We start from the raw sequence: 27,380 nt of genomic DNA on the forward strand, positions 1-27,380 counted from the left end.
TCCCTTCCTCTGTCCTGAACAGCAAGATAGATAGATCCACAAATTCCTCTTTCCAAATCTTTTTTTAAACCCCTTTGAACAGATGATTCTCAAGTGGACAGTGGATCTCACATAAGCTCTAGGGTCATCAGCTGTCATGTCTCCTGCCTTTGTTGATTCGGAATGATGCCACCTGGAAACGGGGGGGGGGGGAGTCCCCTTCCTAATTGCTCCATATTCCTTTGTGGAGTACCAGTCCCCCCAAACCTTTGACAGTCGTATCCTCTCATCTGAGAGGGGCCCACACTCATCAGGGAGGCTGCGAACCTATGGGCTACCGATGCCAATGATTTTGCCAGGTCAGCCCACATCCCCGGGCTGGATGTCTGATGGAGGAGGGATCTGGGTTGCCGTTTTGCCCCACTGTGCTGAGATTGGCAATTCCCTCCTTCAGTGCCTGAAGGCTGCTGACAAACTCCACTGCTGCATCCTGAGGATGCCTGAAGAGCTCTTGGCAGATTATGGGTGAGGCGCAGGCCCAGGGTCACTCAGCTGCTCCTCATCATCTCTGTCCACCTCTGAGGCTTGGACCCTCACTGTTCTCAACCTCAGACCCTGAATCCATCCCTTGCACCTCCTGTAGGAGGGGTTCTGGATCCTAACCAGGAAGGACACCCTCTTTTGACTCACCACTATCTGCAAAATTAACTATTCCCGCAGAGGTCTCAGCTCCTGCCCAGCTGCTCCCCATAACCTGTGACTCTCCTCCTGCACCTGTGGCAGGCACATTGGTCCTCGACTGATCTCCAGTTCCACAAAAATGGAGTACATCCTGCCCCTGCCCCCTGCTCCGCCTCTTCCCACAGAGGCCCCCCCCCACTTGCTCTTCTCCCTCATCCCCTTTCCTCATTGCTTAATTCTCTCCACCTCCCTCCCCACCCCCCAGCTGGGCTCCCTCTGCGCGAGGCTGGGACAGGAACTGCAGCCCCTGACATGGACCCTACCCACCCATGAGATGCAATAGGAGGCAGTGAGTAACCCCTTCCCTGCTGTAACAGCCAAAAGAGGCTCCACATGGCCTGTTCTGGGAACTGGGGAATGCTAGCCAATGAGCACCCCTGTCTCCTAGCTGGCCAATGGGTGACAGACTCCCAGGGGGAGGAGCTACTATTGTGCCTTGGTGAGTGTGTCCCTCCCTTGCTGCTGGGACAGTCCCCCTTTCACCGCTGGCCCCATCAATTTCCCCCACCCATTGTTGCAGATGGGTGGTATTTGATAAATTTTAGGGGCAGATCCTTAGCTGGTGTAAGAGTCGTACAGGGTTAGCTTTTCAAAGAATGGACTATGAGGGTCCAGTTTTGCTCCTCTTGCAGTCAATGATAAAGTAAATGACTTAAATGCATGCAAGAAGGAACTGCAAAGTGAAATATCATTTTTACATAAATAGCTTACAGAGAAATATTTTCTTTAAGTGATTTGTGTAACAGGAGGTGGAGAATTTTTAAAAAAGGGGAACCAGGGGGCTTTTGTTAGCAGGCAGCTGCGTGTGCAAAATGTCATTAGATTTTTAAAAGACTCAGAGGTGTTCATGCTCAGAGTATTACATTAACCACAGCTGCTTTGCTTTTAAACACAGATACCTCTTCTAACTCATGCTATTTAAGACAGCCAAAAATCTGTCACCTTAATTCTAATAAACGGTGGTCTCTGAAACAGTAGCATAGTGAGGAATGGGAATTTGGGAGGGCCCCAACTTATGGTCGGTGAGCAATGACTAGACAGTTTGGCTGGCCCCCTTTTTTGGCTCCAGCATTCTGGGCCCCTTTTCCTATCCCAGCTACCCATTCCCCATCACCTCTTGTGTCATGTCCTGTACCCCACACCACAGAAGCAGCAGCCTCTGCTTCCTCTGTCACATAGTTGCAGCTGCCTGGCTCTGACTGCTGCCTCCCTGAGTGCACGGTTCCACCAATACAGGCTCTTGCAGGAAATCTGTTTGCTAAATTGTGTGCCTCCTCCCTCCCTATTGGGTGGTGGCAGGAGCAGTTACTGACTGAGTTGGAACAGCTGGGGGAGAGGGAGATGCTCCCAGGATCAGAGGCTTTGTCTCTTTGCACAGCCCCTGGAGCAATCTGCTGCTGCTGTTACAGGAAGGGGGGTGTGTGCGGCAGGGGTATCACACAAGCTTAGATTTGGGTGTGCCTGGGTGTTGACTGGGAGGGTCGTGGCCCACCCATGTTACACCTCTGCACTAAGGCACATAGGGATGAGTGTCTGTTTGGCCCAGTGTGTAGGGCACTTGCCAGGGATTTAAGAGGACTTGGGTTCTGCTCCCAGTTCTGTCCCTAACCTACTGCTTGATGCTGATCAAGTCACCTCTCTATTTCTCTCCCTATCAGAAGGTGAGTACTTGAGCATCTCTTGCTGTGTGTATTATACAGAGGAGCTGTGCAACTATTAGCTTTTTCAATTTGCCGGCACTTCCAAAATGTTGGATTGGGGTGGGGGGATTCATTTCAGGTCAAACCAAAAATGAAAACCTTCAAAAAAATAATTGGTGATTTGAAAAGTAAAAAAATCATTTTAGGTAGAAATAAATGGTTTGTTTGACCAAATGAAACATTTCATTTTGCTTTTGAGTCTTTTTCAGCACTTTCAAACAAATTAAATCTATCTGAAGAACATTTTGAAACACAAGTTTGTCGCAAAACAAAAAATCTGAATCTTTAATTTAAAAAATGTTGTGACAAAATGTTTCAACTTTTTTTTTTTTTTTTTTTTTTTTTTATTTTTTTTTACATGAACCATTCAGCAAAACTGACTATAAATCTGCAAAATGTTTTGGGTTTCCAAATCTGCAATTTTCAGCAAAAAAAAAAAAAGTTTTGGCCAACTTGTTTTGCCTAGCTCTAATATAATGGGGCTCCTTCTCAGGCAGGGCCTTTAAGTGCTACTGTAATACAGATAGATCTTTATGTGACAGCTTATTTCTACTTATGTGGTCCTATAAATATTAACACTTTATATTCTCCATGTTCCCTCCCCCTCTTCCGGATATTAAGTTTGTCAAACATATTCAGTACTTCTGAAGAACTTGTTGGTCAGAGTTACAATTATCCTTCACCTCTATTTATTAAAGGTCATACCTGCAGTGTTCCCTCTCATTTTTTCAGTCAGTATAATGAGAACAACATAATGGATATTTGGGGATTTGTATAAACAGATACAGCAGCCTTTTCTATTGCATTAACTACTCCTGAGGGCATTCTGCACCAAAAAATTATTTTTTGTACACAATATTATAAAAGTCTGCAAATTTTATTTGCCAAATAAATGTGGAGACTCCAGCCTGACATTGGGGAGCACAGGCCACTGGCTACACAGAGGTGTGAGATCACTGTGCAGGTCTCCCCTCCCGGGACATGGACTCAGCCGTGAAGCTGCACCCAACCCTGACACAGTGCAAGGACCGGGCCTGCCCTAGAAACACCACATAACCCTGCCCCTCCATGCCAGGTGCACCAGGTGTGGCCAGGCAGGCTCAGCAAGGCAGGATCCAAGTGTGGAGGGGCTCAGTGTGGGGAGAATCCAGGTGTGGGTTGAGAGGGCTCTGTATGGCTGTGGATGGCTCAGTGGGGGATACAGATGTGGGGGAAATCTGGATGCACAGGAGCTTGTTGGGGGGGTTCTGGGTGCAACTGTAACAGAACACTGCGGGGGAGTCCAGATGAAGGTGGTTGGGGCTCAGCAGGGGGTCTGAGAGTGGGGGGGTTCAGTGGGGGCTCCAGATGCTGGGGGCGTGGGGATCAGTGGGGTTGGGATCCACGTGCAGCTGGTTGGGGATCAGTAGGGTTGGGATCTGGGTGTGGGTGGCTCATCGGGGTGGTGCAGGGGGAGGGGGCTTATCGGGAGGGCCTGGGTATGAGGGGGTCTGGATGCACTGGGGTTGGACAGATGGTAGAGCAGCTCCCTGTACAGTGATCCCTCCACCTGCAGCTGAACAGTGATGGATGCAGGAAGTGTAGGTGGTGGTGGGGGAGAAATCTGCAGAGCTTCCTACAGCCAGGGGACAAATCTGGGAGTGGGGAGTGACCTGCCATTTTTAGAAAGCTTTTGAACATTGCAGCTTCCCTGTGTGATGGGAGCAGTGTCACACCCTGTATTCTACAGGTGACTAGATAATGAATGCCCAGCCGCGCTGTACCTTTTTTCACAGTTCTTTTAACAAGGACAGTCAAGGAAAACCTTCTGAGTTATTGAAAGAAAATTATCTAGCACATGTACAAGAAACATATTTCAGTCTTTTCCCTGCCCAAAGAGCCTTCAGAAAAGGGTCCTGAAACAAGCATAAGATTTTCATGATGGTGGGATATTTGGAAACCAGTCATTTTCCTACAATAGATGTGCCTCTAAAAACATAAGCTAGGAAATATTACAGGAAAAAGAATATAGGGTCCCAAGATTTCTCACACCTCTGAACCAGCCTTTTCAACCTGCACTTTGAGCGAAAGGGAAAGAAGATAGAGGCTGAATTTAAAAAAAGAAATAAAACAAAATAATCCAGCTGCCGCAAGGTATAAACCATAGGAGTTTTTGTGACCTTTATAATATGGTAACGCTAATGTTGTGAGCCATCAGGATACTACAGAGATAACCACAATATACATACATAGAGGGTAATATAATTTAGGTGTAGAAAATATCCCATCTGCTAAAACATGGTAAACTGTAAAAATATATATATATATAATTTATTTATTTTATTGGAGAGGAAAACCAGATGCCCTCCCTCCCCACTTAGGCCTCCAAGCCTAATTTGGCGCATATTTTCAGCACTAATTTGTTAAGGATTGTAAAACACTTTGAAGATGAGAAATATGATTGAAGCACAACGGGCTGATTTTGAACCTGGGGCCTTCAGCGCCAGAGCACAGACTTGTGCTACATGAGCTTAAAGAAATCACTTTATTAGCTACCAGCAGTACTGGGCTGGTATCTTCTCTGTGGACTAGCCGCTAAAGGAGGATGAGAGACGCACAGCGCCCTGCCTCACTTGGCAATGCTTTTGCAGCTGGTGTGTTGTGACTGCTGCATGACATGCTGACCCACATTGTTACATGCTCCCCCGTCTGTGTGTTGCATCCATCTGCTGCCTGTTTAGATTGTGAGCTCGTCAGGTCGGGGCAGTCAGTTTGCTGTGTGTTTGTACAGCGCCTAGCACAATGGGGCCCTGATCCGTGGGGGCCTTTAGGTGCTACCATAACATGCAAAATAAATAATAAGAGTGCTAAGTACTATTACCGTACGCTGTTGAAGTGCTAAGTATTCGTATTAGACCACTCTTTCCAGTGCTATTTCTACTCTCCAACAAGGTAGAGCCTGCTTGAAAAACTGGATTCTAAAAAGGGCTGAATAACTTTACGACTAAATAGAACATAATTATGCATGCTAGTATTAAAATAAACATTGTTCAGGCTTTTGAGGGTAAACTGGTTACTCCGCATACAGCACTGTGCATTTTTCTAAGTGCAGCAATGGAGTTTTGCTTTTTTCTGGAGCATCTGGTGTTAACTGGGACAAGAGGAAAGATACCAGTCTTGATTAACCGATTGGCCTGATCCAGCATGTTCCTGACGGTGTATGATACTGTGTGTGCAAACTGGGTAATAATGTTGATCAGGAGCAGTGATTTAGACGGTCTCTCTTTATTCATCTTTGCAGTCATGGAACCAGGTGTGCAGGGGAAGTGTCGGCTGCAGCAAACAATAACATCTGTGGAGTTGGCGTGGCATACAACTCAAAGGTGGCAGGTATGACACCAATACAGTTAGAAACCCCAATCCTGTTCTCCTCACTCAGATTTTCCTTGGGTGAGGCTCCCACTGTAGTTCCCAGGAGCCTTGCCCAGGTAAGGACTGCAGGATTTGGTCCAGAATTTGTACTTCTGTCACAGAAGTTTTAAGTGCTAAACATTTAACATCTCTCTTTCTCTTACTCTCCTATATTGTTAATATCCTTAATTATTTAACGAGGGGTTAAATCCTTCTGCTCATTCTCATTTCAAGTCCTGTTTTCATACTGATTTCAATATGAGCTAACTTATTTCTTCTTTTGTGTACTGTTGTAGGTCTCATCTGAAATAAATCTAAATGTGCAGCAGAAGAAATATACTTGTAGTTGTACTTAATATGATGCAGAGATGAGCTGCCTCAGATTTTTTTCCTGTCAGTTGTGCATCTCAGAAAAAGCAAAATCCACTCCATTACACTGAACTTATCTCTAGGTTTGCATGGGGCCAGATACCCAGCTGGTGTAAATCAATGTAGCACCATTAATGTTGATGGTTGTTGACCCCAGCTGACAGTTTGGGTCCTGGAGTGCATGCACAGTGATTTCTGTTCTGATGGTTTAGCTGGCCTCCCTTTTCGCTATTATATCTGAATGATCATCGCATCTAGATCCATAAAATAATAAGCTTCCCAAATCAGGCACATGCCCAGAAGCAAAATCTCCATGATGGAATAGCAAAGCAATTTCTACTAAGCAATTAAGCTAAGACAGTTCTATTGTTTTATAATTGGCTCAAAATGGCACTCTCACAGGGCGTATTGTTTTTTATCTGCCACTCAAAATGGTTCAAAACTCTGTCCCGACTGGGAAAACCCCAAGGAAATTCACAGAACCAAAAAAAACCCTTCGAACAAATAAAAAGCCAGGATTTATGAAAAGGATATAAACACTCGTGTTTCAGGAATTAATCACTTCTGACTAATGAGACTTAAAAAGGAATTTTCTGTGGGCAAGTTGTCTAATGCAGGATTTTTTGCAAGGATTTGTGAAGCAATGGTTATCAGTTGCTCTTGGTGACAAGATACAGGACTTGGTGCTTGTGGACATAGTGGGGTAATGCACTCTATGGGGGTGTGATTTCTAAAGTGCACTAACCTATTATGCATTAATTGGACTGTGTAGACCCTCCTGGTTCACTTTCATGGAGTGGTATTTGAAATAAGACCACATTAAAGAGCTCTAGCGAATCTTATTGCACTCCAGCAGAGTCTACAGACCAATTAATGCACAACACATTCATGTGCTTTAGAAATCACACTCTGTAGAGGGTGTTATCCCCTGTGGCCCCAGGTGGACCACTGGCCTGAACCCAGTCTGGCAGTTCCTGTGTTCCTCTGCCAAGCAAATTATCTCTACACATCATGATCAACAAAACTAATTGAAATAGTATTATTTGTTCAGGAAACCTAAGCTCAAAAACCAAAAATCAGCTAGCATATACAAAGTGCTATTTCAACTTCTGACTCTTTACTTGCAATGAATGAACGTTAAAGGGTTTGGATGATGAGTCTGGTTTAGATCTGCACCCCAAAAAGGGGTGGGGGTGGTGAGGGTGTAGATGCGAGTATGTGCATGTGCATGGGAAAATACACAATAGCAGCTAGACTTCTTGGATCTGTATAAATTGAGTTGAAAATCTTGTAAGAACAGGGTTTGTCATGAGAGATCTGTTACTTCCTGCTTCCTTTCAGCCAGTTACTTATTAAAGTGCGCAGGTCTTCATGACTGCAGGTTGTTCTAGCCTGTCTCCACTGCAATGCCTGCCCTTCCCTTCAAAATCTGAAGGGGAGGAGTGGTGTTATTGTTCTAGTTTCTGCAGTCAGCGAGACATGAAGTTCAAATTTATATGTAGCGTTGCATTGAGAAGGGACCATTGTCACCATTGTTCAGTAATTACACACATTGATCAGAGAAGGGCACGGAACACAGCATTTATATTCTGATATTGAACACCCACATTTGCATCCATTCGGTTCAGGGCTATCTCTACTATTCATGCAACTCTCTAACTTCAAGTCAGTTATTTATAAGCTATATAGCAAAGCCCTTGGGCTATGCTAATGTCCTACAGAAGCTGTAACAAGCTACCACACTTGTCAATTTGCTAACAAAATTCCACATTGAGGTACATTTATTTTAAGGCGAACAACATCCCATGTTTCTAAACTGAGAGAGGCTCTGTTTTATTACTGAGGTCTTTAGCACCACCCAGGGGCCAGTGGAAATCAGTAAATCCATCAAACCTCTGGAGGAAGCTGACATGTTTATGACATGTCTCTGGGTCCCATCCTCAACAGGTGTAAAGTGGCGTAGGACGTCACCGCCAGCTGACGATCTGGCCCCTAACTTTTTTTCCTTTGATCCCACTTTTTTGTATTGAAGTCAAATCTGATGACTTGACTCACATTTTAGCTCTGTCTGGGCACTCTCTTGTCGTTGTCTGTGAAATTCAGCAGTTTCAGTTCACAGACATTCATGCCAGCCTTTGCTTCTTTGAGTGTATGTGGGATCTCACACCCTGAGTTTCAGAGACTGCCAATTTTGTGGAAAACAAAATGGTTCAACTCGAAACATTTTTGGAAAAAAAAAAAGTTTTAAAATTGTCAAAATGTTCACATCTGCATTTCAGACATGAGAAAATCCAGTTTTCCAGTTCAAAACAACTATTTGTTAAAACAATTAGGCTAATTCTATTTTATTTTTAAATAAAAAATAGTCAAAATCAAAATGAAACATTTCACAATTATGGAAATAAAAAGTTTTGTTTGACCTCAACCAATTTTTTCCAGGTTTTCAAGATTTCAACTTTAGTGCCTGGTTGAGAATATTTTGAGGGACAGGAAATCTGTTTCCCAACCAGCTGTATGTTTTTTTTTTTTGTTGTTGTGGTTCCAGTCCATTCCTAGTTTAAAACATTGAAAACTAATGAGTTCTCACCCAAAGCCATACATGGAATGAGTTTACTTTAAACCATTCCAGATTAGTCTCAGGCAAGACTCAATGAAAAGTCTCTAACCCTCAGCCTGGCCTGTGTTTGGGTTTATAATGAATCATGATATAGTGTTGTCCCCAAAAAGGCTTGTGTTGCTCAAATCGTCATACTCTTTGACTTGATTGGAGCTGGAATTAAGAGACAAATTAAATCAGCCTATACTGGAAGTTATCAAAAAAAAATTCAGTATGATAGCCGTTTCCCTACTGTACATGTGTACAAAGGTACAGATGTCATTATTTCCATATAAGACATTTGTAGATTTCCCTCTCCTTTCTGATTATAAACACTATACCATATTGTGAAGACAAGGGAAAACCTGTTGGGAGATGAATGAAGTATATAATGTGATTTAATGGTTAGGGGAGAGTGCTGTGTAAGAGTTTTGTGCTCTAGTCCTTGAATTTTTCACTGACTGACTTTATGATCTTGGTCAGATCACACGATTTCAGTCTCAACTTCCCCGTCTGTAAAACATGTGTAATTACTCTGTAAGGAAAGAGTGTGTGAAGCTTAATTGTTTCTTAATGTATTTGGAAATACTTGGATGAAAGGCAGGGCCGGCTCCAGGCACCAGCATCCCAAGCAGGTGCTTGGGGCGGCAGTCTGTGTGTTTTTGCCCCCAAGCAGTGCACTGAATTGCCGCTGCGGATGGCGGGGACAGTCTGTGTGCCCTTAGGGCAGCACGGGCATTTCCGCGGCGGCGGAAATTCAGTGGCAGCTTCTATGTTCAGCTGTCCGTGGCTGAAGATGGAAGCTGCCGCTGCATTGCTGCCACCGTGGAAACACGCATGCTGCCCTAACGGTACACGGACTGCCCCTGCTGTCCCCGGTGGCAATTCGGCGCGCTGCTTGGGGCGGGGAAAACAGTAGAGCCGGCGCTGATGATAGGTGCTGTATAACTGCAAAGTTCATTAGTAGAATCCATAATAAACCACTCGCTCCTTTCTGTGCCCTCACTTCATTGCTATAGATGTATGGTTTGATGATAACACTCTGTTGTACAGACTGGAATGTGATCTTTCCATACAAAATTATTGTAGAACTAAGATAACCAGTGAGCTGTAATGCCTGAAACTGCAGGTATAAATCAGATCCTGAGCCTATATCCTGTCTTTGGCAATTCATAATTCATTTTTATGTTGATTACATCAACAGGTATCCGAATGCTGGACCAGCCTTTTATGACAGACATTATTGAGGCTTCTTCTATCAGTCACATGCCGCAAGTCATAGATATATATAGTGCCAGCTGGGGGCCAACTGATAACGGAAAGACTGTGGATGGACCTAGAGAACTAACTTTGCAAGCCATGGCAGATGGTGTGAACAAGGTAATGTTTCTGTTAAACACACTGGGGATGATGACTGTATTGCTGACACACACTGGGCATTGAAAGCACTGCAGGTGGGTAGGTCAAAACTCTGCAAATCACTTAGGAACATTGTAGAACACAATCTGATTATGTCACGCTGTCCCAGTTGTAGATTTATTGCTCACAAATCTTTGCCATGGTCTGCACTGCAGGTGGTTCCTTCTGCAGCACCAGTGTTTGCATATATTAGTTCCCTGGTCTCAGGACACAGTCTGTCTACGTTAAAATCTCAATCTCGCTCTAAATCGAGTGGCATGTATTTGTTCTGTTCTGTCATATGGGATCACAGTCAAAATGTGAAAGACCTATCTGATCATTGTGTCTCAATGTCTTCCAACACAAGCCATGTGATCTGTAAAGGTGGCACAACTCTGGCTCTTTCTGTGTCTCACCAGGTTCATGATCACATTTTGAAGTTGTACTGTCTTTCAGTCATTTATAGATAACCCTCATCGCAGAGGTGATGCACAGTGATTGCATTGTGGCCATTGGGGTTTTAATCTCCAATCCCCCTGGACATAAACTCACCTCCTCCATGCTAGAATCATTCTTTAATCCCCCTTCTCGTGATCTGCTTCTCAGATGTCTCTTTCTTCCCACCGTTGGGCCAGATATAAGCAGGAAGGTGAGCATTAGCTATGAGCATGCATCAGTACTGGTTAGGGAAAGAACTGACTGGAGAGGCAGAGCAAGGAGATGAGACTGCAGCTACAGAGAAGTGGATAGGGAGCAAAAGTGAATTGACTGTAAGAGTCTTCTTCAGGGGGATCAAATGCTGAGGGGAAATCAGAGCTACTGTTTATACTAACGGGACAGTATGTACATCTCATTGTCATTGTTGTTATGGAACTAGAATCAGCTCGGCATCTATTTTCAGTTCTGATCTGTAAACTGTTCTCCTTTGGTTTTTTCCTGACAAAAAATGCTATTTTCATTTAAATTGAAATATTCTGAAAAATGGTAGATTTTGACTAAAGTTCCTGGGGGGATGGACTTTGAAAGAATTTTGTCAGAAATTTTGTTTTGGACAATTTTGAAATTTCATTTTGAATTTTATTTATTTTTTATTATTTGTGTTATTTTACATTATTTCATGGCATGTCAGTAGTAGTACATAACGTACTGCTAACTTGTCTTAATAAGGCATAACATAACAGTTGAAATATTCCATTTTATTTATTTAAAAATAGACAGTTGCTACTTAGTACTGATTGAAACATCTTATCTGTTTCTAGATCAAAGTGTAGCAGCAGCTGCCCTTAATAGTTTTAAAAAGAAGTAAAACATTTTAGCTGCTGCTGTGTCATAAAATAATAAAAATGTTAACATCCAAAAATAAAATTCAAAACATTTAGAAATTCCAAATTATTTTTTTTTTTTTTGGTAAATTCAATTCCATGAGAAATTTCAAAAATATTTTTGTTCTGAATCAGAATGACAACAAATTCCAGAATTTCTCATGGAATGGGAATTTGGAGCTTGAACCAGCTCTGCTTGTCTTGTCTCTGCCTCTTCATTTCTCTTTCCTTATTATAAAGAGCTGGTCCAAAGCTCATTGAAGTAACTGGAAACACTCCCAGTGATCTCAGTGGCCCTTAGTGTTCTAGCTAAGCATTTCATGCATTATTTAGCTCTATCAGGCACAGTGGGCTACAGCTGTAGAGATTAGAGTTGTATTGCATTGTAATGCAAGGGATTATGCAGCATATCTACTTTCACACTTACAAAACGATTTTCTGCTTATTTCAGTCAGTCAGTTCCCATCTCTGATCAAAATTAGGGGCTGGTAGTTTTAGCCGTACAAGCACCTAGGTGAATAATTGCTGATAAAGCTAACAGTTATGTCTGAATAGCCTAGTTCCTCGGTGGGATGTGGGAAGTGGCTGCTTTCTGTGTTTTTGTGCAGCTCAGAAGGGGGCTGGACTGGAGGTGTTTTGGACTGGAGTAGACCTCTAGCGATGAGGAGGAGAGGTGGTTTGGAACCATTGGACAGAGTAGTGAGTCCCACTCATGTAACCCCTTGCTCCTGGAAACCCTTCCTGGCCCCTCAACCACACAATGAGTTTTCGTACACCCAGTGCTGTATGGAGTGACTCCTCTCCCCTGTGTTGATTGTACGCAGTGTATTTATGGTAAACCTCTTTGAATTTCCCCAGTAAATCTTGGGAGATTTTGTGTGGTAGCTCTGTAATTACTCATTTTCCAGCTGAAGGATTTCCTTCCCACCTCCCATCCACTACGGTCCTCAGAACAGTACATTCAGTGTACCATGGTTTGGGACGTGGTAATTTAAAATGAATTGTTGTAGGTAGTAAAGCTTTCTTGAATCCACAGTTTATGGTGATTTGCCCTTAGCAGATGAATTATAGGCACTATCTCAATCTTGCTGTAAATTCAGCAACATGCTCAAATAACTCAAGCAAACTTGTTAGAGATTTCCTTTGAATCTAGTCAGTCTATTGTACAAACATTACAAGACTCTGTGGGCCTGATCCTTGGTGGCTGTAAGCTCCACTGAATCCAGCTTATATCAGCTGAGGGTCTGGTCCTGTGCTGTTAATGCATTTTAAAAACTGTGACTGTTACATATATTTTGCAGTATCTAAATCAGGCTCACCAGGGTGGCATTTTAGGAAAAAAATAAATAAATGAAAGGTAGATTCCTTTCTATGTATGAATATTTTAGAAAGTGAATAAAGAGATAAAATGCACATTGATAAAATGAATACTAGTTCACAAATGGTTGACAGTATAGTGGGCATGCATAGCGCTGTTACTGTAACAATCCTTCATTAACAGTAAGAACTGCACTAGCCTGCTATGTTCTTTCACCTTAGCAAGCTACCCAACATTTCAGCAAAGGCTTCCCTGATCCTCTACCATTCCCTTGTTTTGGGACGGTAACTTTTTATTTGTGGTATGCAGACTATTATTTAAATAACAGACTAATACCTTCAGGGATCCAGGTCAGTATATCATAGTCCACTGGGAAAATATTAACTGTCTTCATGTCTGATTGTACTCCCACTGAAGTCAATGGGAGCAGAATCAGGCCCTTAGGAGACAAACACAGGGCTGGAACTTTCCTATTAAAACATTCATGTGCAGAACGATCTAAAAGTGACAGAAAAGGCACTAATAATCCTGGCAAGAGAATGTGAGCTAGTCTTAATAGAGGTATCTTATGTTCTCAAGAGAAACAGATTTGAATTTGTAGTCCCAGTTTGTGCAGTTTTGTGGTATTTAAAGAGCTTTTAATTAACTTGCTATCATATCACAATATGCCTTAGTTTGTTTTGTGGAATTATACTGGCATCACACCTGCTTATGGCTGTGGAACGTTCAAGAACAGATTTTTTTTTTTTTTTTTCCCCTTCTAGTTCATTATCTCTACACAGTCCAAGCATCAGAGCATTGGGCATATCCGATTCTTTTATATTTGTTTCCCTCTGAAACAGGAGAGCAGTTCCCTTTAAAAAAACATAATTGCTATGCAGGGACATGATGTACTGCCACTTTCAAATTACGTGCCTTCCCATGTCATTGCAAATTTCAAAATCAGTGTGAAAGGAATCTCAGTACACATCCAGCTGACGTTCATAGAATTTAAACAGAGGAAGGAATAAACTGAGAAACTATATAAAAACAATTGTGTTGCCTAACACTATTGAATAATAATGTTACACTCAACATATACTCATTGCTGCATGCTACAAAGGAAGACACAATCACTTTCCTGAAAAGCTTATGGTCTGGAATCAATATTTGTTTCTAGTATTTTACATTGAAAATAATAACAGGACACATCTACCTATACAATGTATGTTATCAACCTGCTGAATTTGTAAGTCAACTAAGCTCCCCAGTCTTCCTGGAATATTTAGCTCCAAATGCTTCTAGTGTCAAGTTCAGCAGCTGCTGAACTTATCAAAATATTCCTATCCAAGGTGTGCTGATCACAGCATCTGGGGGAATCTGATCTTCTCTGTTTTTCTCAACATCTAGTGCATACAAAATGCAGCTGTTAACACCATCTGCCTTGCTTGCCATTTGGATTATGTTGCTTCTCTTTTTGAAGGCCCAGTTCAGCAATGCATTTATGCACTTTGCTGGGACGTATGTCCAGTTGAATTCAGGACATAGGCAGCTGTGACCATAGTGTGCTGTGCCAGCTCTTCTCATACTGAACAGTATCATTTTGTTGTTCCTTTGTGCTCCCCCTGTCTATATCCACCTGCTATCTCTGGTCTTATACTTAGATTGTGAGCTCTTTTTGTTATGTCTGCACTGCACCTAGTACAATAGCACTGAGGTTTCTATGCTTTATGGCAATCTGAATAAACCTAAATTGCTTACATGTTTTGCTGAATCGGCCTGACTCCCTCCACTGGCCACCTCTTCTCTGTTTCATCAGATTCAAGCTTCTTCTGCTTAACCTTCCAAGTCTTGCTTAACTCTGCCTCTAACTACTTATCTGTTCTTCTTTCATTTCATATCGTCTCTGCTACCTCTTCTTTGCCAGCTTGTTCCTCCCATTTGCTTCTCACACAAGTATCTCTGTGGTTATGTCTACACAACAATGTAAGCCAGGGCTTGACCCCAAGAGCAAGCCTATCCCCCCCTTGCGTCCATACATCAATTGTGATAACCTAAGGCTCAGGCCTACGTTCCAAGGACCCTGCAGGGCTGGAGGGTCCGAGCCCGTGTTGAGCTGGGACCTAGGGTCAGAGCCCTGTTGCTTTCCTGCGTGCACAAAGACCTGGCTTCACTCTGGTCCCAGAAGTCTTCTGGACGTATCCCAGAGTTCCTGGGGGCAACTTTCTTGGTTCTCTGTATGCCAACAATCTGTGCTGCAGTCTATTGCACTCTGTTGCAAATGGCAGCCATAATTCCCTTTGGAAATGGACATAGGTGCTGGAACTAGGAGTGCTGGGGGTGCTGTCACACCCCTGGCATGAAGTAGTTTCTATCACATACAGGGTTTACAATTTGGCTAAATGGCTCTCAGCACCCCCACTATACAAATTGTTCCAGCACCCCTGCAAACGGTAGCAGTTCAGCTCAGAGTTAACCCATTGTCTGCTGAACACTGGTCTGCAAGCACACTATCTGAGAGTCTGCAGGGTTCTCAATGGAGACCGGTCAGAAGAAGTTTTTTGCAAAGAGATCTACTTCCTGGTCGCAAGAGCACAGCCAGATTTTGGTGAACCTGTGGGGTGAGGCCAGTAAGCCGGTGGACTTCAGCAAAATCACAAGGAGTGACAACGCATACCAGCAGATAGCTAAAAAGCTGGCAGCTCTGCAGATTTTCTAGACTGGCGATCAGTGCAGGGAGCAAATTAAGATGCTAAAAAAAGACCCAGGATAAAACTGCACTAAGGGCAACTCTCCAGCAACATGCCCATTTTAGGATGATTTTGACCAGGTCCTGGGCACTGTGCCTAGCAGAGAGCCTACTGTGCTACATAATGACCTGGTGAGCTGGCTCCCAAATCCAGCATGGGGACTGAATGCAGCCAGGATCATAGAGTGAGTCTTGTAATGATACCAGTCCCATGGCAGGCTGTGGATCAGACTCAACAGAACATTCCTGTGGCCGGTAGCTTCCTGCAGCTCCCATTGGCTGGGAATGACAAACCGCGGCCACTGGGAACTACAGGTGGCTGTGCCTGCGGATGGTCAATGTAAACAAACTGCCTTGCCGGCGGATTACCCTGATGGGCCATGTGCGGCTTGCGAGCCGCAGGTGGCCCTCCACTGCTCTAAGTTCTTATGCTGCGGAGTCTATGATACTGAACATGCAGTCAAGGAGAATGGTTTTTGTGAATGCAAAGTTTATTGTTTGACCCTCAGCTCTTTCTCTCTGCTGCTCTTTAAATCAGATTGGTGCAAATTGATGTTTGGGAAGGTAGCTGAGGAAGGTGAAAAGCAAAACTGTGTATTTCTTTGGTGAAATCTACTTCATTACGTGCATTAACACCCTCAGTTTCTTTCTGTCTTATTACAGTGCGAAAGGTAGACCCCTCCAGGGCAAGACAGTATTCATGGGTATTGCAAATGCTTTCCTGGGAAGAAAACACTTGGCCAATCTGCTTCACTTTGTGCTGCTTATACAGCTTTGCTTGAACGTAGTGGACGACTGAATTCTAAGGCACTCATGTGATATTAGAAGGAACCCAACGTGTTTGCTGCTGCTGGGCATCCTATCAGCAAATTTCAAGTTCATATGCTAGAAGCTTCTTTTTAAAACTTCCAGCTCCTTATGTGCATAGGGCATTCTTCAAAACTCACAGCAGGATGATTCAGGGGCTAGCATGCTAGCCTGGGAACTGGGAGACTTAGCATCAATTCCCTGCACTACCACAGGTTCTCTTTGTGATCCTGGATAAGTCCCTTAGCCCCTGAGGGTATGTCTACACTGCAAAGTAAGCCCAGGGTTACTCAAACCCAAGGTAGTTGTTAACCTAGGACTCAAGCATCTACACTCCTTTTTAACCTCCGGTTAGGAATTGTTGAACTCTGTGTCCTAGCCTGGGGCAGCAGCATCTACACTGCATTATGTGGGCTTGAGTGCAACTGCCCATATCCCAGACTTCCTAACACTCTCCCAAAATGTGGCCTCTCTAGCCCTTTGTTCAAGGTGCAGTATGGGGAAAACTTGGCTGTCTAGAGGAGAAAGAGAAAATCAGCTTGTGGGATTGTGGGGTACTTTTTGTGGACTCCCAGAGCACAAGTCCAGTGGGGATGTGTATGCACTGCACAGCAATGGAGCTTGAACCCTGAGTCCTGACTTGACTCAGGCATGGATCTTCCACTCCTGGGACCCTGGGTCTCATCCCTGGGTTAGAATGATTTATGTGTAGATGGAAGGGGGGTTAGGCTTGAGCCTGAGTTCCAACCCTGGCTTACTTTGCAGTATAGACATACCCTCTGTGTCTCAGGTCCCAATCTGTACATGAGAATAACAGTACTTCTCTACCTCACAGGGTACTTTGAGGATAAACACATTATAGTCTGTGAGGCACTCAGATACTGCAGTGATGGGAGCCAGGTAAGTACTTTAGATAGATTGAAGTTATTGAGAACATTCTTGTGGCATTAGTGGTCTTTGGATCAGGCCCAGAGAAATTTGGTTTGAAATCCAAATGATAGGCATTAGCAAACCGTCTCCTCTGCACACCTGATGTGTGATTGTCCACTCAGTGCCCTGAGGGGCACAGCTTCAGAGAAGTGCCATTGGATCAGTGTATGAGCAAAGTATTAGGGAACAATAAGACAACAATAAGACTGAGAGCATAAATGCACCCAAGTTAGGACATCTGAAGTTCCTGTTCCCATGGGTGTAATAAAGCACCATCATGTTTAATCATATTCATACTCAGTGGGACAAATTATAACCCTGCTTCTCAACTGCATTCAGGCACTGCTCTGGGAAGATCATCCCAGTGTTGGCTGGATCATCTGAAGTCATAGAACCAGTACAGGATCATCTTTTGCAGCATAGAGACCATGACTAGGGAAAGGGGGATATGGTCAGGGCTCCTCTGTGCTTCAGTGGTCTCCAGTTGCCATAGTGGCTTCAGGGGCAATTGGAGGCTGGCATCAATTAGAGCAGCCTGACGGCTGAGATCCTGCTTGCTCTGGGGCAGCAGTGTAGCACACAGCCAGCAGTGTGATCAGTGGGGCACAAAGGAAGTTATGCACACAGCTCTCAACTGTGCTCTGCTCTCCTTGAGTGCTTCTGAGGACTGGGGCCTATATTTGCACTGAGAGCCATAGTTTTGCATAGCCTGACTTTTGTGCTGTCCCAGTCTTCTTTGCAATGTTGCATTAATATGGGGCGTTTGGGGCTTGGTTTGGTTTTTTTGCTCCGAGGGCCATTTAGGCAGGTTTTCATGATTGCAATGGGTGTTAAGGGCCTAACTTGCTTAGATGTTTTGAAAATCCCTTTAGGTGCCTTACTACATGCTAAATGCTACGTTAAATACATTTCAATGTCAGGCCTGAAGTTCTTTCTGTCGTTCGTTCTTTCTCTTGTTCTCCTACAATATGAAATCTACATTTGTGACTATTTTCGGAATGGTACAATACCGATCAAAAAGCAAAGTCATATGTCTTTTATAGACTCAAAGATGAATAAACATGCAGTCCAGGGCATGATTCTCAGACACTAGGATAGTAACTGATAAATAAATGATGAGAGCTGAAAGGTTGACAGTGAGTCAGGGACCTGTCAAGAATTTAAATTTGCTATTAAAACTGAAAATGATACTTGCAACGTCCTGGAAAGAAACTTAAGATAATAGAACCCCTGCGCACAGCAAGTTTAATATCCTTCTCTCTGATGCAATAAATGAAAATAAATAATTGGGAGTGATATGTGGTGTAATGGGTTTTTTTTGTTAGGAATATAAAATTAAGTAAATTGCCAAGCACAAGTAATATTCATCCTGTTGCCACTGCAACTTGGAAATAAATTCAAGGAGAAAAGACATTCATGAGAATTCCCCAGCACATGCTGCCATATCCTCCTTAAAAGCCTTCCTCCACACCTCCTTCTGCTGTGATCTCTGCAGTAAAATCTCAGCTGATTATGGCTAGATTGGGATAATGGCAGAGATCTTTCACGCTTATCTCATTTTTTGTTCCTTTCATCTGATGGCTAGGAAAGAAGTGACTCAAAACTGCTGTTAACGGGTACGCACACGCTTGTTGTTTCGCTTGGCCTTCTCCCTTCTGATTGTTTGTTACACTCATTCTTGCAGCCTGTTGTAATCACGGGATGGATTCCTATAACTTTACTCACACCAAGAAGCACTTTACTCCACAAGTAAGGTATTATGCAGCATAAGAAAGGGTGGCAGAATGTGTCCCTCTGACTGTAAGCGTTTGGGGGCAGGGGAGCCTGTTGTTATTTGATTGGCCTAACACAATGAGACCGTTATCCTGCGTGGGTTTCTTAGTTGCTATTGTAATACAAATATCAAAGAATAACAACAATAATGCTAGTGTAAATGGATTTGGGCTGTTGTGCAGAATGAATCTGTGCCCTCCCTGTTCTTGATTGCACTCTGGTAGGCCGTTCTTCATGGGAGTTGGTGGCACTTACTAGAAATCAGTAGACTTGTAGGACCAGTTCACCGACTGTCATTACTATCAGCAGAAAGAGAAATAACATAATAAATACTAAATAAACTAATTATTGAGTTAGCAGAATATATAGAATAAAAATTGATTAAATTTCATACATTTTAAACCTCAGAAAAGCTGACAATTAGTACAAGCATGCGTTTTACACAGATAAACAGGTGAGAACATAGAGCATGATCTAAATTACACTATCTAGGAAACACCTTTTTGCAAAACAGGTACAGCATGATTGGAGGGGAAGATTTCAGGGTTTAAGTCATCTCTAACCATGAGAAACCAGGATGAACACTGTGGGGTTTGGACATGGGGGGTGGACAGATTATCACACAGCTGCCTACTGTGGGGTTCTTTCACTTTCCTCTGAAGCATCTGATGCTGGCCACTGTCTGCAAAGGGACATTGGACTAGTCGGACCATGGGTCTGATCCAGTATGGCAATTGCTATGTGCCTAAATGAAAGACTACAACAGAATAAGGGTAAAATTCTGTCCTGTCATGCACAAGTACTTTGGGCTGGAGAGGAAGATGCACGGGGAGCTTTGTCTCCCCAACCACCCCTGCCAGGAACAAGACAGGTTACACTCCTTGGCACTCGCTTGAGCATTAAAAAAGGGGCCAGGCTAATACACTTTCTCTCCCAGTGCTACAAGGGACATTGCCATCTGACTTGCAGTGTAGACCTCTAGCCTTCCTGTCCACATCTGTGATCAGCAGCAGAAGCTGGGGTTTAGTGAGAAAGGACATATGCTGCCTCTCTTTGGATCTGCAGTAAGGTGCATAGCTAAGCATGTTGCCTACTGAGGTTTCTTAACCTGCATCGGCAAAAGGGGTCCTCAGCCCTCACCTCTACATGCTACTGTGCACACATGGATGTGTAGGCATGAGCACACCCATCTCTTTGGTGAGTTAGGGCAGGATTTCATCCCAAACTGAAGGATAAATATTAACGCACATATGGAGCACAGAACAAAGAAAAGGGGGATGGAATTAAAGATCAGTCCAATAGATTCGAGATTGATCGGCTGACCCATTAGGCACTCATACGGAAAGAGGAGTGGTCAGCACTAACCACCACACCTAGACATGGCATTGAGTGGCAGATATCATGGATGGATAGATGGTATATAAAGCTCATGGTTGACTAGATGTCTTGCAAGATGAGATGCTCCCTTTTGGGCCAGTTCTTGCCTACTTTGGGGGCTGCACTGGCTGGGGGTGAGTCAGATGGGATACTTGGCATAGCACAACCCTCCTGGACATTGCACCCAGAGTTAAACCAGGTGAAGTCCTCTGAACTAGGGCTGATTCTAATCCAAAATATAGGCCACAGTTGCAATCTAGAAGTTTTCTGATATGTCTCCATTTTATGAGTGCGTCCAAGAGGCTGCTTTTTTCTTGCTGCTTCAGTCTTCCAGCTTCAGCTATTTGAATTTAACAGACTGAAAAAAGTAATCAGAACAGCCAGTCTCTGCCTATTGCATTTTTATCATTTAGGGTTTTTTATATTATTGTGTGCTAAAGGATAGGTCATGGCTTGAAATAACTTATTTAGCTTTGGCCTGCTCAGCCAGACTATACAGCATGTTATTGATTCCTTCACTACTGGTGAATATTTTAGTGCCCCCATAATGTGGTTTTACCTAAGAAAATGCTGTGTGAATAGAAATTGCCAGGGGAGAAATAGTAAGAATTTATAAGCTAATCATGTCAGTGTAATTGGGTTCTCCAGTGAAAGAAGCTGTGAGAATATTAAACATGCAAGAAATTATTTCTCATTTCCCCCTATCCAGTGCTATGGAAATTGCACTTCTTTTGTTGGAAGGTGAAGGTTGAGAGCAATAATTTATCAAATTTAGCTATTCCTACTACCACCTACTCAACTCAGTAGTTTAATGGGCATCAAGAAATTAGTTTGAGATATGTCAGTCTTGTGTATTAGCACTTTTTCAAAGGAAGGCTTGCTAATTCTCTCTTAAATTTAGGACCAGTGCACTGCTACAGCTTTTATAGTGTCAGAGCTATGGGTTTTAATCGTGGGTTTTGTCTTGTTTGTATAAGTTAAGATAAAACTTTATTGTAACTTTAGAGAACTGTGCTGCATCTCTGAGGCCAAATTCCATGCTCTGTTACACTGTTGTAAATCTGTTACTCCATTGATTTAATTACCACTGGTAAAGTTGACAGTTTGGGCAGTTGAACTGTTTTCTTCTCCACAAAGACAAGACCCAGCTACTGCTGGAACAGGGAGAGAACGTTACCATATTGCAACACAGTGCCCCAACATAGGAATTTTGGTAATGTAGATAGGTCCTTGATTTGCATGTTTCATCTTTTGGATTTAAATTATTGTTTTAAAGGCACAGGGCCAGTTCAGTTTTGATTCCATTCAGTTTATAATGCAAAAGCTTAGTGCAAAATATTTTCATTAATTTGGTGCACTTTGTTTTAAGTGAAAACACTGGAGTGTTCCCTTCAGTGACTGAAACAAAAAACCAGCACTCAGCTAATGCATGAGAAGCAAAAATGAAACCGACAGGCCCATATTTATAGCACGGTCTGATTGGGGAAAAAATTAATACTTTAAGTGGTGAAATTTAAATGAGATGTTTAAAATCCTTTCTCTGTGTTAATAATGTAAGGTGTTTCAAAACCACTGATGGGGGATTACTTTTGAAATATGAATGTTTTATGAATTTTACAAACGTGATTAATACTAGAACTGTGCAAACTACCTGCAAAAATGTAAGGCCAGACTCAAATATCCTAACTCACATTAAACACCACCAGAGTTCACAAGGGATCCCACTGAAGTAAGTGGGACGATGTGAAGAATACACATCATCCGTGTGATTTAATGTAGCTATGCCAATTTACAACAGTTGAGCAGAGCACTGGCATATGGAGATGAACAATTATTGGGAACAAACAGTATCTGAACTCTTCTGAACTTCAGGCTTGATACAGGCTTTGGCCTAAAATTCAGTTCCATTCATATTTTATCTAAACCAACTCATCCATTTTTATATTGCAAATGACCTACCCGATTGAAGATAACTCCTGAAAGATCTGTTTGTGTGTGTGTGTGTTTACATATGAACTAAATTGAGCTATGTTTTCGTCTATATGAATGCCGTCTTTAGATATGGACAATGGCTTGACCATTAAGTTCATTTTTTATTAGTTTAATTAAAGAAAAATATCAATTATTAAATAGTAGCAATTATATTAACACTTCAAATAAAAGCTTTCAGTGGGCAGGGAAGTTTGAGCCACCTGTTGTGAATCAATAAGATATGGCCTGTGCCTTCAAACTCCCTAGACAGGACACCCTTTCTGGTCAAAGAGCATTGCATGTATGAAATACTTGCAGGAATGTGCTTGCAGGAAGGATAAATTCTGTTGTTAATGGAATTAATGTATAAATAATTCAGGAGACAAATCAAAGGGCTATAGTTGAGTCTTTCTAAAGGATGCAGTGATGGATTTCCTTGAATATAGCACTAAGGACATAGCTCTAGACTGCAATGGGAAACCATACGCATATACGACTTATATTAGGCTGTATAATTCTTGTTGTGAAATGTTGTCTATATTATGGATTCTAATCCAATCTAGAAACTGATCACTCAAGAGACAAAAGCACTTATTAAGGCAGGTATGATCCAAATCTGAAACTCTAGTGAAAAGGTTTCAATACAAGGATGGAGATTAGGCCCTAGTAAGAGAGACCTGGCAGTCCAGGCCATTCAACTAGCCAGCACCAAACAGGACCTGATACATGAAGACATGTCACTATTCCAGCTGGATGCAGGATTCCAGCTTGCTCTTTGCATGTAGGACAGGAGGATTCAGACCTTGGTTTGAGGAGTGATAGGAAGATGTTTGATGTGTCACTTACACAGAACAATTTGGTAAAAAGCATTCGGGCAGGGCAACATGTTCCAGCCATGTTGTCTCGTGGGTAACAATACAGCCCTGTTGAATGTAATTAACAGTTGTTATTTAAAGACATGGTTAGTATTTATTCTTATTTATAGAGTTCAATATAAAAGCATTAACCTTAACTACAACACTAGAAGAGAGAGAAATGTACTTTCTCTTATGGGAAAGCAGTATGAGATTGAACAGTAATGAAACAAATGTAGTCCTGTGGAAAATTCATAAGGGCCTACAGAAAGGACTCCAAAAACTATAGAGTTTGATAATGAATGATATCATCATCTTTTTTTAAAAAAACCATCCTACCTAACTCTATGGCAGGGACAAAAATTACTATTAAATTATACAGGAGATTCCAAAATATTTCCTCTCTTTCAAGGGGAAGAAAGAAAAAAAAATCTGTACAAACAGTTAAACGTGAAAAGGAAAAAGAAAACCCAATGACAAATCTGTTTCTTGACAGAAAACAATTTCAAACTGCATGATGTTTTTGTTATATTGTTCAAAGATGAACCTTCACATTTTTTCCCCATACTTCCCCTCACACCTGGGAGAAATTGCCTGTGAACTTTTGAAACCATCACGTTGTCCTTCAAGTCCCTTCTTAAAACTCTCTTTTGCCATGGATTCTAAAAAGGTCTTGACTAAGTGAGGCAATTGGTGTGCTGAGACTAGTATTGTCACATTGTTTCCTTGTGCATCCCCATCTGTCTGTATCCACCAGTTGTCTCTTAGGGCAGGGCTTCACTAAAAATGCTGCAGTGGCATAGTTAATCCACCTCAAATGAGTGGTGGTAGCACTTCTCCTATCAGTACAGCTATCTACACTGGGAGTTAGGTTGGTATAACTGTGTCACTCGAGGGTGTGGATTTTTCATACCCGTGACAGATATAGTTATACCAATGTAAGTTTATATCAGGGGTGGCCAAATTGTGACTCGCATGAAAGTGTGGCTCGCAAGCCCACTCCGCCCCTGTATTCTCCACCTACCAGATGGGGGAGGGGAGGAACTCGGGACCTCTGCCTTGCAAAGGGGTAGTGGGGTAGGAGCTTCTCTCCAGTGGGGAGAAGGGTCTCAGGGCTTCAGGCCTATGAGGCACACCTGCTGGAGTTTGGGGCTTCAGCAGGAGTGGGATTGAAGCCCCAAGCCCCAGCTCCCAGCAGGTGCACTCTGGCTCTCGAACTTCTGAAGACGGTCGTATGTGGCTTTGAGCACCAGTAAGTTTGGCCACTTCTGGTTTATAGCATAGACCTGGCCTTATAACTGGATTGTAAGGTGTTAGGAGGAGAGGCCATCCTTTTGTTCTCTGCTTCTACAGCGCTCAGCACAGTGGGGTCCTACTCCATGACTGGGGCCCCTGGACACTACTGTTAACACTGTGAGTACTGCAGTAATAAAGAGACATCTCAAGAGTTTTATTTAAGGAGCTATTTCAATAATTAGCCTGCAGTGTTACCCAACAGTCTAGCTAGCTAGACAACAGTAAAGGGAGTTTTCTGAAAGTATGAGCTCTACAAGGCAACAGTTAAAATGGAAAACATAGTTACACAGTGGGCAAGCCATGCCTATTTTAAGTGGTAGTGTATACCCAAGATTACAAATAGGCAGATTGTTGGTTTCTTCAGCTAGATATTGTTTTAAAATAGTACAGCAGCCGCCGCCAACATTCCATGTTTTGTATGTGCTCCTGTATTGCGTTTCAGTATACTTGGAACAAACAGTGTCCTTTAGACGTCTGTTATACCTGTGCCAAGTCCACACTGATTCACCCTCAACTCCCAATTTGAGTTTTGGATTCAAAAGAGCCACAAATCCGGAAGCTAAACTTCCAGCTGTATTTTCTGGGGAAACGAGCAGGAATCTGAGTGAAACAAACATACAAAAATGTAACAGCTCCACTGTCTCCTTGTTCTTTTCTCTTCTCTTCATGTCTTTCTCCAAGCTCCCTCTGGTATCTTGGTTATGTTCAGCATTTACTTACTCCTACCCTGTTCATGGCCTGAGTCTGCCATGTTTCCTCATGTTGAGTAACACTTACCATTAGCTTTAATGGGATTAGTGTGAGTATATTCATGTGAAAGTCCGGACTTCAAAAGGAGGCACTCAGCATTAGACAGATTTGTAATTAAGCCCCAGACCGGATAAATTTCCTCCAGTTTTCCTGTTTCCAGGTTTTATTATGCACGTTTTGATCAGCTTTAATATCTTCACTAATAAGAGGAGAACTTGAAATATTTAAGTAATCAACCAAAAGTTTCCCTTGGCAAACTGTCTGAACCTGTGAAATCTGCCACACTGGGGGGGGGGAATCTCAAAAGAACAGGATTTCTGAGATTTCCAGCCCTTCGTTTGGGCTAGTAAAGCCTTTCCAACGGTGTTTGTGCACTTCTGTTTCCAGACCTGGCTAGAATAGAGAAGTGAGAAAAACGTAAGAGAATTGCAGAGAATGTGATGAGGGAGTTAAACAAACTTTTTTTGAATTCTAAAATTTGTTTACTTGTTCCTAGAGGATGATAACTCAGGGCATTTAATATTTTATATAAATGAATTATTTTTAGGAACCTGTCCCAACCAGCACTCTATAGCCTTATACTCTGCTGCTTGCACTTATCACCTTGTTTATTTTATTTATGTGATTTATTCTTCTACACTGTATTAATGTTTCACAAACTTTTGCTAATGTGATAGAAGAATCCCTTGTTAATTATCCTAATGAAAGATGTATTTAAATATAGGAAAGTTAACAAGGAGCCATGGAGATTAGTGACTATCTTCTATTCCTAGTACAAAAACACTGCCTAGCCTCACTTACTCTTCCATCTCTGGAGTTAGCAAATTGGCTAAAGTATAACATCACTATTCTTATCCAATTAAAAGTGCAGTCCTGCAAATTAAGAAAGAAGGTGTTCTTTCTACTAATACTGCTAAGACCAAAGGCCATCTCAGTGCCATCATTGGGAATAGTTTTGGGGTATTACCAAAGATAATCTCACCACAGAGGGGAAGCATTGCCTTCTGGCAAGCACTTACTGGGTCCCTGTTTCTCCTTTTCCCCAAATCTACAGCTACAAGTCAAATGGGTATTTTAAAATGGAAGAAAAAAGCATCTTATTTTGATGCTTTGCTTTTAAAGAATCACTTGTTGGACAGATACAAGCCCATGCCCCTTAGTTTTTGTTCTCACAGCATACATTTTTACAACAGTATATCCAGGCACTTATATCTAAAATGACTGACCTCGAGTCTATATGGGTACCTTTAGGCTGATTTAAATAAGCTATCTGGTGCCATAATCTTTATTACAAGAGTTCTTCTCCAGAGAAGAAATACATCCTAGCAGCAGAAATCCCACGGTGATATCAGTGAATTATAATGCTACTTGCCAACTCGTTTAAAAATAATGAAGTTGCATTGTCCACTGTGTTATGATAAAAGATATGAGGCACTGCTGTGAAATGGGATTTGATATCAAGTACAGTCAGAGAACATACTCTCTTAAAATGACATTGTAGGGGGCTGTATTCATGTGCTCCATGACTTCCAGATCACATTTGCTAGGTAGTTTTCCTAACCTTCAGCACGGCACACATACCCGAGAGCTAGAAATTAAGCTGTGTTCTTACTCCCTTTTATGTTATCAGAAATAAATGGGGGTGGGGGTTGAAGATTAAAACTCAAAGGGTAAAATCTTCAGTGAAGTTAATGAGAATTTTGTTATTGACTTCAGTGTAGCCAAGGTTTCATCCAAGGTTTCAAGACTCTCAGTCAAAACATTTCTCTATCCAGCCCTCACCCCTCTTTTCTCGGGGTAAGGTGCTGAAATAACCCCTCCCTCTTCCTGGTTGCATAGAGTATGTGGGAGGATACCACTTTCTTTTCCTTTAGCTACTGAGAGGGTTCTACCCATCATGTCTTCAGCTTCATAAGGGGAGTTGGGAGGTGCTTTCTGTTGATGATTCAGTTACTCTCATAGCAGTATTGGTTCTACAGCACTGTCAGTAATTCAAGCTAGTTTGGTCAGTAAAACAAATAGACATGAGTAAAAGATGCCCAGGGAGCCAATCTATTGAGCAAAGAAAGTGGTGACAGTTT

General features: G+C 42.4%; 1 protein-coding gene across 1 annotated transcript in view; it reads left to right on the forward strand.

The window, feature by feature from the left end:
• PCSK2 (proprotein convertase subtilisin/kexin type 2) overlaps positions 1–27,380 on the forward strand; it is a 206,835-nt gene that overhangs the window by 163,992 nt on the left and 15,463 nt on the right. Inside the window, exons 7-8 of the mRNA XM_032806360.2 lie at positions 5,701–5,789; positions 9,980–10,155. Of these exons, the coding sequence (XP_032662251.1) occupies positions 5,701–5,789; positions 9,980–10,155 (265 nt within the window). The remainder of the gene's footprint in view (positions 1–5,700; positions 5,790–9,979; positions 10,156–27,380) is intronic.

This window comes from Chelonoidis abingdonii, chromosome 3 (assembly GCF_003597395.2).
Source record: "Chelonoidis abingdonii isolate Lonesome George chromosome 3, CheloAbing_2.0, whole genome shotgun sequence".
In the NCBI taxonomy this organism is placed as follows: domain Eukaryota; kingdom Metazoa; phylum Chordata; order Testudines; family Testudinidae; genus Chelonoidis; species Chelonoidis abingdonii.